General features: G+C 37.9%; 1 protein-coding gene across 1 annotated transcript; it reads right to left on the bottom strand.

The window, feature by feature from the left end:
- Positions 1–850: 850 nt before the first annotated feature.
- Positions 851–11,444, bottom strand: LOC133286001 (la protein 1-like). The gene is made up of 10 exons (XM_061483333.1): positions 11,326–11,444; positions 11,145–11,223; positions 10,888–11,037; positions 10,282–10,424; positions 9,174–9,322; positions 8,677–8,778; positions 8,251–8,587; positions 1,808–1,955; positions 1,315–1,393; positions 851–1,174 (listed from the first exon to the last, which is right to left on the bottom strand). Exons 1-10 carry the CDS (start codon positions 11,374–11,376, stop codon positions 1,075–1,077), a joined length of 1,338 nt encoding a protein of 445 aa, XP_061339317.1. The 5' UTR covers positions 11,377–11,444; the 3' UTR covers positions 851–1,074.
- Positions 11,445–13,256: the final 1,812 nt, after the last annotated feature.

Below are 13,256 nucleotides of genomic sequence, written 5' to 3'. Positions count from 1 at the left end.
ACCAAACATTTTCATAATTAAATTAAAATTGCATCCTTCTTCTTTTATAATTAAATTCTTAAATGTGATTTTAATTTTTGTAAATACAAATTTGTATAATTTCAAATACAAACGGCGCAAATCCTTGCAAAATGACACTGAATTAATAGTGTTTTCTTATTATAGGTACAAACTGATCTTTTAATCCCATATTTGCTTTGTCTGTTTGTTACCTTGATTTTATTAGTGCTGTTATAGTTAGCAATAAGTTGTATGCATTTTTCTTTTTTTACTCATCCTCATTTTAACAGAGTCTACTGTGGCGTATTTATTTTTTACATAACTCATCGAGTAGATAACTGTATTTGATTTGCATAATATTGATCACTTTGGATAGCAGATTTTTGTTTATGATTGATATTTACAAAATTCTGTGTCAATGCTGTAATTTTTTCTACCTGAAATTTGTAAGTATAAGGTTTGCAGTGCAATTAACCAACCACGGCGGACAATAAATATTTTGTTCTTTTTCCCCCGAGCATCACACGGGTAATTCACTAGTTTATTTCAAAATTAAATCTATTATGTTCAACCAAATATTCTGATTTAATTTTCTAAAAATCTTTCTTCTCCTTATATTTAATACTTTATATTTATTTTTATCTTTATATAATTATAATTTCTCATATTTAATGCTTTCACATTAAATATAATAAACCATAACCATACAAAAGTGAAAATAAATATAACCATTAAATTAACATAATCGATCTAACAGTAAAACAAACTAGTAGTGACATTGATAATAACATTAATCGGTAATAATAATATTCTATCTCATAAAAAATTATCAACTTTTTAACTTACCTTCTTACGCTTATAAGGTAAAAAAAGAGAGAGAAAGCAACAAATGCAATGCAGTATATAATAAAGAGAAGTTGCAAGGGAACGGAATGAGATTGTAATATGTTACAACGAACCATGAAATCAAAACTTGAGTAGCTGAGAATACATCAGGCGACCAAGCAGTAAGCTTGTTCAACCAAAATCTTCGGGATCTTAAAAGTTCTCGAAACTGCTCTAGTATATAATCCATTATGAAGCACCAACCTTCTGAGCTTTATTTGGGCGATCTACGGCAGATTCGTTCTGTCTAGCGCGTGCATGTTTCCTTCCTCTACCATGCCTTCCTCCCCTGCAAAGAGATTATATAATTGATATTCTTAGCTCCAACCCTATCCCCGCGGCTAACAAAACAAGGGAAATCCGAAAAGAGAAAGGAAAAAAAGTATTAGTCAAGTAAAATTCAAGGCATCCTTGAATCAAGCTACTTACCTTCCTCCGTTACTCTTATATCCTCGGCGCTTATCATGATTACCGCGAAGCAGGCTCCAGTATTCTCTTTCGGCCTCACCTGAGATCATGACAAACAAGAGTAACTCTCAGCTTAACCAATCAAATTATCACTGTCAGCAGGTACCACTTCAGTACTAATCTCAGTAACTACGCTCTCTAAATCCCCTCGCCCAAAGGCCCCCACCTTTTATCTCCCTTCCCAAAGGTGCAAAAAATACTAAAAAAATGTCCAGAATAGGATTCTTAAAAACTGTTCCAGCTTATGTAATGAGTAATCACTGAATACTGATAACGGAAATTTAAAATAACTTTGTAGAAGTAGCTTTGCTCATCCAAAGCAAGTTTTCCCCATTTAATTAGAGAAAAGCTTATATCTTTAGAAACTGATGATGAGAAACAATGTTTTAAGACTACAAATGAAATCCAAACAAAAATTAGATAAATGTTTTTTTTTTAATGAAGGGGAACTAACCAGACACTGGATCTAGGGTAGCAATATAATTCTTCACAACCAAACCACCCTTTTCTGAAAGAACTGCAGCAGCACGAGCTTTCTGAGCAGCTTCAGATTCTTCAAACCGGATGTATCCTGACTCTTCTCCAATCTTGAAATCAATGTACTGAACAGGAAAACAAGAAAATTTAATCAATTCAAAAAGCTTATTGCCAATTATTAGTTGCACGGGACCAGGGTCTAGCCTGCCTCCGGGTATTGAAACAAAACTTAAGAGACAAAAGTTCCTTCTAAAAGCATGGAGGGAAAAGGTATGAATTGTAATAGACAGCTGTAAAACCTTAAACAAACTTCATCAAAAGGCATAAAGTCCCACCAGCTGGAGGAAGGTGTAAAGAACTTTGGGATACACCACCCCAAAAGCTAGCTCAAAGGGTGGGAGTGCCCAAAGCCTTATAAAGACCACATTATATATCTCAACACGCCCCCTCACACAAGAGCCCTTTGGGCTTGAAGGGTGGACAATGCAACAGGCTCAGCCTACCTGTGCTAAGAAACTCCACAAGAGAAAGTGGGGGACGGCGAGGCTCTGATACCATATTGAGGGAAAGGAAAATTCTCATTATGAATGAATAACATTTACAAGTTCAGTCTCATATATATACATGAGATGGAAACGCTATACAAAGTGAAGAAAGAAGCGGGAAAAGTGGTTATACATAACAAACTCTGGTTATACATAACAAACTCTAGAAACAGAAAACAAACTACAGTTCCTATCAGTTTCTATCGTGATTGGTTGCTGTGAAGGTTGAATCATCCACGTCAGCGTTATCGGACTGTTGATGCGAGTTTATGATATTTGGTTTTATTTTTTCTTTTATTTTTTATTTTTTATTTAGATATATTTGATCTTTTTCTATTTTTATTTTCTTTTTGGTCTTTTTTATTCTGATTTTTTATTTAGATACAGCTTCAGATTTTTTTTTGCTTTGCTATCTTGATTCTTGAACTTTCTCTTCCATGGAGTTTCACGATCCAGCCATGGATTTCAACACTAATTCTTCGAATCCATTGTATATGCATCCCAATAAGAGTCCTTCTCTGATTTTGGTTAATCCTCCACTTACTGGGAGTAATTACCAAGGAAGCACAGACACTTGTAAAAACAGGAAGAGTCGGGTCCGACACGCTCTGACACGGTGTCGGACATGCGGTTGACTTTTTCCGACACGTTGACCATTCCGACACGCGAATTTGACCGTGCCCGACACGGTCAAATGGCATTTTCGTAATTTTTTTTTTAAAATTTTATTTTTAATTTTATTTTTAAAGTTAAAATATATTAATAAAGCTTCCACCTGATTATATCAATTTTATCTTTTGTCTTTTTTCCCCTTAAGTAGATAAGAGATCATCTCAGCATCATTGTTGTCAATTCCTATCACGCTCTTGTTGTATTTTCTTCTCTCTGATCTCTCTCTAATATGATTTGATCTCTCTATGTGATATTATATCTCTCTCTCATCCCAGTTCTTATTTTTTTTATTAAAGCTTCCATCTTTATAACATGTTGATGGGTATTATTAATTTAGTTTCATTTTTTTGTTAAATTATTAAATATTAAATGAAATATACACTATATAAATTAAAAATATTATTTAATATTAAAATGTGTCCCAACGTGTCGAAATCCATAATTTTTTAGGATTGACGTGTCGGAGTGTCGTGTTGTGTCACGTGTCGCGTGTCGTATCGGTGCTACATAGGTAATTACCATACTTGGGCTCGTGGCATGACCGTATCTCTTCTATCCAAGAATAAGCTTAGATTTGTGAATGGAAGTATTGTTGCTCCACCTACTGATGATCCAGCTTTCTCTCAATGGCAGCGTTGCAACACAATGGTGATGGCATGGATTCACAGATCCATCTCTGAATCCATTGCCAAATCAATCTTATGGATCGAATGTGCTCATGATGCCTGGCTTGACTTGAAGCAAAGGTTTGCTCAATGTGATGTATTTCGCATATCCGATCTTCAAGAGGAAATCTATAGACTACAGCAAGGAGATCATTCTGTTACAGAGTTCTACACTCATTTGAAGACTCTGTGGGATGAGTTAGAAAATCTCAAACCGCTTCCCACATGTGAATGCCCTTCCCCTTGCAACTGTGGAGCAATTGATAAGATGCGTGCACATCGTGATAGAGACCACATGATACGCTTTTTGAAAGGCTTGAACGATTAGTACACTTCTGTGCGATCACAAGTAATGTTGATAGATCCCTTACCTAATGTGAATAAGGCTTTCTCGATGGTTGTGCAACAATAGAGGCAATTCAATTTTGATGCTGGAAGCTCATCTGTAGCTAACTCACAGGCATATGCAGTTTATAACAATTCTGGTAATGGATCTAACTCTAACTCCTTTAACAATGGAAATCGAAGGATGTTCAATAATCAAAATGGAAGAGGTAATAGAGGACGAGGCAGGTTCAACCAGGGAGGAAGAGGTAACCGAATTTGCACCCATTGTGGTAGGAATAACCACACCATTGAAACATGCTACCAATTGCACGGTTTTCCTCCTGGATACCAACGTGACAGTTTTTCTCCCGGTTACCAACGTGGAAGAAATGCACATACTGCTAATAATGTGCTACAGCAAAGTGCTTATGAGCCTGAGTCCAATGATTCTGTGCAGACACAGCCACCAGTCAATCAAAGTCCATTTTCAGCTCAAAATCCGTTCTCAGCCAACCAGTATCAACACATCTTATCACTTTTGCAAAATTCCACGACACACATCAGATGTTGAGAATCCATCACATGCTATGAACAATGCACAAGTGTCCAATGCACACACAATTGCATCAGGTATCCCTAAAACCGATTGGATCATAGACACCGGTGCTACTGATCATATGTACATGTCATCTTGTTTTTCTTCAATGCATAAAATTGAACCTATATCCATTACTCTTCCTAATGGTACACACGTAACTTGCAATTCCTCTGGTACAGTTAAGCTGTTACCATCTCTCACATTGCTAAATGTTTTGTATGTACCTCAATTCTGTGTCAATCTTATTTCTGCTTCCAAATTAACTCAATCCATGCAATGTTGTCTCACATTCTATAATTCCTTTTGTTTCATAAAGCAGATGCAATTCCAGGAGACGATTGGTACTGCTGAATGCCAGAACGGCCTCTATGTGATAGTTCCTCAAGTTGAAGATTTTCATTCTCAAAATAAAGTTGCTGCTGCTACAACTTCTGCAAATAAATTGGTCCATGTCATAGACAAGTCTATAGACTCTTCTTTATTATGGCATAGGCGTTTAGGTCATGTTTCAGAAAATGTAATTCAATCAATGTCAATTCAGTTTCCTTTCATTTCAACTCGAGTTGTAGGTCCTTGTGATGCTTGTCATCTAGCTAAACAAAGAAAATTACCTTTCCAGCCTAGCACCACTAAAACCAATATGATTTTTGACATTCTGCATGCAGACATATGGGGACCCTTTAGTGTTCCATCCATACATGGACACAAGTACTTTTTAACCTTAGTTGATGACCTATCTCGATTTACTTGGCTAATTCTAATGAAAAATAAGAGTGAAACTCGCATGCATATACGCAATTTTATTGCATTTGTTGAAACACAATTCCATTCTGTTGTTAAAATTTTTAGAAGTGACAATGGCAAAGAGTTTATGATGGATGAATTCCTTTTATCCAAGGGTATCATACACCAAACTAGCTGCGTTGAAACACAACAAAACAAGTGTTGTTGAACGCAAGCATCAGCACATCTTGAATGTGGCTCGTGCAATCTTATTTCAAGCTTCATTACCAATTCCACTTTGGTCATATGCTGTTACTCACAGTGTTCACTTAATCAACCGTGTATGTAGTCCAACTCTTGCCAATAAGACTCCCTATGAAATAATATATGGTGAGTCCCCATCACTTCTTCATTTACGTGTCTTTGGGTGTCTGAGTTATGCATCCACTTTGTCATCACATCGCACCAAGTTTTCTCCACGAGCACGTCAAACTGTTTTTCTTGGCTATAAACCAGGAACAAAAGGGTATTTGTTGTATGATATCCACTCTCATGAACTATCTGTCTCACGCCATGTTATTTTTTATGAACATATTTTTCCTTTCAAGACACCACGTCCAAGTCTTGACAATAACCAATTAATTGAACCTTCCTTACCACCAGATCTTTCTGATTTACCATTTTCACCTAATCATTCTCATCACAATGCAGCCCCTACCTCTCATATCCCCACACCATCCTTGCCAATACCTTCCCCTGAGTTTGTGATAGGCTTATCTCCCAGTGCCACTCTTGATACTTCTACAATAGATGCCTCTCCAAGTTCTGATTCAAATGTTCCCCTTATTCGAAAATCCTCACGATTAAGATATGCTCCTCAATATCTTCAGGACTATCACTGTGGTCTTTCTACCAGTCAGCAGCATCCATCATCCTCAGGTATATCTTGCTATCCTTTAGCTAATTTTCTGTCTTATGATCAATGCTGCCCTTCATATAAAAATTTATGTTTGAGTACTTGCACACACACAGAGCCACACACATATTCACAAGCTGTCAACCATATCGAATGGCAACAAGCCATGCAGGCTGAACTCCAGGCTTTGGATCAGAATCATACATGGACTTTAGTGCCACTCCCTCCTAACAAACATCCCATTGGATGCAAATGGGTTTACAAAGTCAAGTATCTCTCCGATGGGACCGTTGAGCGTTATAAGGCACGCTTGGTTGCCAAAGGATTCACTCAACAAAAAGGAGTGGATTACTTTGACACCTTTTCACCCGTGGCCAAGCTCACTACTGTTAGAACACTCCTTGCTGTGGCTGCTATTAAGGGCTGGCATCTTGCTCAATTGGATGTAAACAACGCTTTCCTTCATGGGGAACTTCATGAGGAAGTTTACATGCAATTGCCTCCTGGTTTATCTGTTTCACAGCCAAATCTTGTACGTAAATTGCAGAAATCTCTGTATGGGTTAAAACAGGCCAGCCGGCAGTGGTATGCGAAATTGTCTTCTGCCTTGCTCAGTCTGGGCTATTCTCAAACCAATGCTGACCACTCCATGTTTGTAAAGCAGTCATCTTCCAATTTCACCATACTTCTGGTGTATGTTGACGATATAGTTCTTTCTGGGAACTGTATTACTGAGATCAATCGGGTCAAGTCATATCTTGATGACCAATTCAAGATCAAAGATCTTGGCCAACTCCGCTACTTTCTGGGCCTTGAGGTAGCACGGTCTAAATCTGGCATTTCGTTGAATCAAAGGAAATATGCTCTAGATCTAATCACTGATGCTGGTCTTCTCGGAGGTAAACCTGTTTACACACCACTTGAAGCCTCATCCAAGTTGTCACGTACTCAGGGTACTCTTCTACAAGATCCAGCATCCTATCGACGTCTGGTTGGTCGTCTCCTCTACTTGACCACCACCCGTCCTGATATCAGTTTTGCTGTGCAGCAATTGTCCCAATTCGTTTCTCAACCTACTGACATCCACATGGCTGCTGCTCTTCGTGTTCTCAAGTACCTTAAAGGTTGTCCAGCAACTGGGCTATTTTTCTCCGCTGCATCCTCACTGGATATTCGTGCTTTTGCTGATGTTGACTGGGCCTGTTGCCCAGATACACGAAGGTCTATTTCTGGTCTCTGCGTTTTTATTGGTACTTCTCTTGTGTCATGGCGATCCAAAAAGCAATCAATCGTTTCTCGTTCGTCCTCTGAGGCTGAGTACCGCGCTCTGGCCAGTCTCTCTTGTGAGCTGCAATGGCTCCAATATCTCTTCCAGGACCTTCACTTGCCATGGACGAAACCAGCTTCGGTCTACTGTGACAACCGTTCTGCCATTTACCTGGCACATAATCCTACTTTCCACGAACGGTCGAAGCACATCGAGATTGATTGCCATGTCACGCGTGAGAAAATTACTTCTGGGTTACTTCGTCTTCTTCCGGTCAAGTCCTCCGATCAGCTTGCTGATGCTTTCACGAAGCCCCTGAGTTCTCTTTTTTCTCAGTTCATTTCCAAGATGGGCCTTGTTAACATCCTATGGCCATCTTGTTGGGGGGGGTAACACCAGGTATCCAACGGCCCAATTCGCAGCAACGGCCCAACTCGCATCAACAGTCCAATAACGCTGATGTGGATGATTCAACCTTCACAGCCACCAATCACGATAGAAACTGATAGGAACTGTAGTTTGTTTTCTGTTTCTAGAGTTTGTTATGTATAACCAGAGTTTGTTATGTATAACCACTTTTCCCGCTTCTTTCTTCACTTTGTATAGCGTTTCCATCTCATGTATATATATGAGACTGAACTTGTAAATGTTATTCATTCATAATGAGAATTTTCCTTTCCCTCAATAGAAGGGGAAAAGTCAAGTACCTTCACTGTACCAAACTTCTGAAAGACACCCTTCAAATCCTCACGCAAGACAACATCCATGTTGTCCTTGTAAGCTGCAGCTGTAATTTTTTCATCAGTTTCTTGACTCTTTTCTTCACCTTCAGTTTCCTTTCCTTCTTTCATCTCATCATCATCGTCAACATTTCCTGATACCTTTTGGTCACTTTCCCCAGAAGTAATTTCAGAGGGATTTTTTTCATCTGTTTTGGAGACAGCACCATTGCCATTCGCTTGTTGATCAACACCATTTTGTTCTGATGGAACTACATCTGAAGTGCTCTTTAATTTGAAGGCAATAATTAAGCCTTTAGGGTAGCTGTGATAAACATGAATTAAAACTATCAGTTTATATATATAAGTGTGTGTGTATATTTTGAGGGGGATAAAAAATTGGCAGCTTCTTACTTTTCTTCTGCATTTGAGTTATTCTGACGATCTGAACCCATAGGTGGTCGAGATTTTTCATAATCTTCTAATTCTTTTTCTCTCTCTGCATCAAAATCCTTTCTGAAATGGATATAAATATAAACATTAGACAATATCCATAATTCCATATATATTATCAAACACTGAGCATTGGTGCATTTCTGTCTGATTGTCTCTGTACCAAAATTATCATAATTTGTGACGAAAGCATCTCACAAACAATTCACAGAATTAAAACTCTTCATAAAATGATGCCAGGAAAACCTGGCGCTAAAGGAACTCGTTATTTCCATTTCACAAATATTGGGGGGGGAGAAAAAGCAATTCCTATTGCAATACTTTCTTAGTTTCTTTTACACAAAGAACCTTTCCTTTCAAATATTTTAAAAAATTATTCTTTATAAGGAAAAAATTTAAACTTTGTCTAGTAAAATTCATCCTAGGTAATTGAATTGAATGGTTATAAGCATTCTTACTTTGGTTTTAATTCCAACTCAACCCCAGCATAGACTAGTTTTTGCTTCGTAACTTTTTCAACTTCTTCCTCTGATGAGAATTCAATAAGGGCAGTGCCACAGAAGAATTTTTTGTCTCCAACATGACGAGGCAGCCGGACACTATTAACCTGAAACCAAAGAATTTCTTCTTTTTGTTATACAAAATTTAAAAAACATATAAAAAGAACTCACAAAGTACTTTGTACTTGATAGGAACTGTCATCTAAACAGTTTCTCATTAAAGGTAATCCATAATCTAAAGCACTCAAAGATTAACCATTGGAATAGAATCCATGGTCTTTTTGGTACAGTAGGAAATAAAAACCCAACAAAACCCCGTGCAAGACCATCAAGTGGAGTGCAAGACCAGTAGGAGGGGAGTATATAGTGAGGAGCTTGTTGTCCATGGAAGCTCCAAGCTTAGCCAGAAAGTCCATGCAGCTGTTACCTGCTCTTAGTGTATGTCAAAGACATACTTCCCATTCCTTTGAGGGGGAGGAGCACAGGTGATCAGAGAGTAAGCATCTTTTGAATCAGAGTAACATATAACCTTCTCAGTTCGGTGTTCCAAGCCACCTTAAGAGTTAAGTCCATGAAGAATGGCAAGAAGTTCAGCATGCAGATTGTAAGAATGCCCAATATATCCAGTAAAACCCACAAATTAGGATCCATCCAGTTGATGCAGAAGGATGCTCAATCCTGCTCTAATAGGGTCCCCAAGAGAGGTTCCATCTATGTTGAGTGCAACGAATTCCTGAGGTGGAGGAATCCAACTCAACCATCTTTTCATGGATAGAATGAGGGGCAACTGGGGTATGCATCAGCAATGGTTTTGGATATGGATCCATGGAACACAATGTCCTGGTTTATCTTTAAATAATGAAGAATGTCTTAGATTATAAGAAGCATTGGAGCTAAGCCCTTAATTCCCAGTCAAGAGCTATAACAAACTTTTTTATGCAATTTTCACTCCAATTGGCTAACACCATACATTGAAAACTCAGAGAATAAGTAGAAGAAACATAATGCTTTTTAGCTAAAATGTTAGAATGTAATTCATGGTACTGGTCCCTGGTGCTATTATTACCTTGGCATATTGACCAAAGAATGTCTCCACATCTTCAAGCTTCAGATCATATTCAAATGGTGATGCAGCAAGTGTTCTTATCTCCACCTGCTCAATTACCTCTTCTGGCTTTGGAAGTTCAGTTGCCCTACCAACTTTTTTCCCTGAAACATACAAATAAAGAAGGAAGACATGCACTATAACTTATAAGTGTTCATTCTACATAGAATTAGCATCCAAAAATAAATACAAAAGATATTTTTATCCAGTCAACCATCAATTTGACAGAAACAAATATGCAGTTCAACTAATGTCATTTCATTGTCCCCCTCACGGAACGCAAAGTTCAAAAATGAAGTTATTTGTATTTATGACCACGTGCTTCCTAAACTACTCATCTCAATGACCAAAAAAATGTTTAAAAGAAAAACAAACAAACAAACAGGATAATTTGTAGCTGTTAATAGCACTAAATGCACTAATGCATATAAATTATATACCAATGTCTAAGCCAAGAAAACTTGAGGGGAAAGAAACCAATATTTCCTGCTCTAAACTAGCTAGAATAAAAAAAATACATTGCATATTCTCACAAAGACAGAAAGAAGTTGAGCAGAGGAATCTGACCATCTTCGGAGACCTTGAGTGAAGCCGAATTTCTCAAAGCTTGAGCAACAGCATTAACAGTATCTTCAGTCACTTCATCGGGCTTTATATCACCCAAATTAAGGTGCTTTCGCATTCGATTAAAAGAACAAATCAGCGCCAAACTAACCACTGTGCGGTCACAGTCAAGAATAACAATGAAAACTCCAAATTACTTTTAACAAAACACTAGAGTTACACAAGAAACAGCTAAAATAAAAAAAGAAGAACAAGGATACTTCCATCTTCGCTTTCGCTGACAGTTTTCCTCATAAAACTGTCAATAGGAAGGTTACTATCACTGAAATAGAACTCCACCTGAGAGAAAAACAAGAATTGGATAAACGATAATTACAGAAAAGTTTTAAAAAAAAAAAAAACGATTTGAATTAGAAAGCAAGATTGAAATATGATTCGTACTTGTCGTATCACATTCTTAGTTGTTTCTTCGTCCAACGACGGCGTCGCCATTGATGTACAACGAGAGAAAGAGAGTGTCTATGTTCGTTTAGGGTTTTAGCGAAGTTTGCTTAGACCCCTTTAACCTGCGTTTTTAAAGAACGAGTTCAGCTATGAAAACAAAATAGGACGGGTTCGGTTTCCCACCGGTTCGCGGTCCAAACTCTTGCAATTCCTTTTCTTTTCTTTTTTTCGGAGAATTACGAGGTAGATATTATTCGTTTTCAATTTATTTTAATCAGTTATTAGTTAAGCGACATTGACGTTAGTGTCAAATTAAAAAATTTAATGCAAAATCTTAATTATAAATTTTTGTCAATCTAACAGCTTTAATTTATCGAGTCATATTTATTAATTAATTATTAATTTTTAATAAATTATAATTATTATATTGACAAAAATTGATAATTAAGATTTTGTGTTAAACTTTTAAATTTGACACCGATATGAAATGATTATGTTCCATTAGTTAAATATTTGAGGGGTGAGCTAGAAGAGGTTCTGGACCTTGAAGAGCAATTGTGGTATAAAAAATCCAGAGCTACCTGGGTCAAAGACGGGGGGGACCGCAACAAAAAATTCTACCATGTTTCTGCTATTGCAAAGAGGAGACGAAGTAAAATTATGGCTCTTAAAAATGATGTGGGCATTTGGATAAGGAATGAGTCTTCGCTTAAGTCCATGGTCACCAATTTCTACATTAAGCTGTTTTCTGAAGATCAATCTGTCAGGAACTGGATAGCCACGAAGGTGAACTGGCCTCAGCTGACTGAATTGGATAAGCAGGCTCTTTGTATCCCTTTTTCTGATGAGCACATAAGGAATGCTATTTTTCAAATGGGGCCTCACAAAGCCCCAGGACCAGATGGTTACCCGGCTGCTTTCTACCCACGGAACTGGAACTTTCTGTCTAAGAAGTTTTGCTCTGATATCAGATTTTATCTTGACAATCCTCACGAGATCTCTAGTATTAATGAGACACTTCCGGTCCTTATTCCCAAAGTGGAGAAGTCAGAGAGGGTGGAACAGCTTAGGCCTATAGCCTTATGCAATGCGATTTATAAGTCAATCACCAAGATCATAGTCAACCGGTTGAAACCCTTAATGAACACTTTGATCTCCCACTTTCAAACTAGCTATGTTCCTGGGAGAGTGATCCACGATAATGTTATTATATATCAGGAAATGACCCACTCTATGAATAGGTTAACAGGCAAGAAAGCGTTTATGTCTATTAAGATTGATCTGGCCAAAGCTTATGATAGGTTAAGTTGGGGCTTTGTCAGTAATGTGCTTTTAGAAGCTGGGATCCCTGTGAATCTGGTCAAAATCATAGAATCTTGTATCACTTCCTCTAAATTCCAAGTTATGTGGATTGGAAGCTGCTCAGATCAGTTCACTCCCACCAGAGGAATCCGCCAAGGAGACCCTATATCTCCCTACTTATTCGTTCTCTGCATGGATAAGCTCTCCTGTCTTATAGCTAATGTTGTCCGGAACAATAAGTGGAAGCCCATGAAAGCTGGAATAAATGGCCCTGCTATCTCCCACCTTATGTTCGCAGATGACCTTGTTTTATTTGGTGAAGCTAACCTGGACCAGTTAGAGGTGATGCTGGGATGCCTTAAAGATTTTTGTGATATTTCAGGTCAGTTAGTCAGTATTGAAAAGACTACGATCTACTTCTCTAGGAATACAAATCTTAGGATCAAGGAGGAAATTGTTAGGGCTAGTGGATTCTCTGCTGCCAGTTCTCTGGGGAAGTATCTTGGTTCTATGCTTTATCATGGCTGGGGGAGGAGGAGGAGGAATTTTGCTGGAGTGCTTGAGAGAGTAAAAGCCCGTCTCTCAAACTGGAAAAGCAATCTCCTATCCTTTGCTGGGAGGGTGAC

Source organism: Gastrolobium bilobum, unplaced genomic scaffold (assembly GCF_033153095.1).
Source record: "Gastrolobium bilobum isolate Gb01-03AN ecotype WA unplaced genomic scaffold, APGP_CSIRO_Gbil_v1 utg1863, whole genome shotgun sequence".
Taxonomy (NCBI): Eukaryota; Viridiplantae; Streptophyta; class Magnoliopsida; order Fabales; family Fabaceae; genus Gastrolobium; species Gastrolobium bilobum.
Note: the sequence above shows the minus strand (reverse complement) of the source record. Positions and strands in the feature narration are given on the sequence as shown.

What these genes read in the sequence shown, in the direction of transcription:
- LOC133286001 (XM_061483333.1), bottom strand. Translation starts at nt 11,376, where the DNA reads ATGGCGACGCCGTCGTTGGACGAAGAAACAACTAAGAATGTGATACGA. An exon ending in TACCCTAGATCCAGTGTCTG is followed by an intron (nt 1,394 to 1,807) that starts GTTAGTTCCCCT and finishes TCATGATCTCAG; the next exon opens with GTGAGGCCGAAAGAGAATAC. An exon ending in TATAAGAGTAACGGAGGAAG is followed by an intron (nt 1,175 to 1,314) that starts GTAAGTAGCTTG and finishes ATCTCTTTGCAG; the next exon opens with GGGAGGAAGGCATGGTAGAG.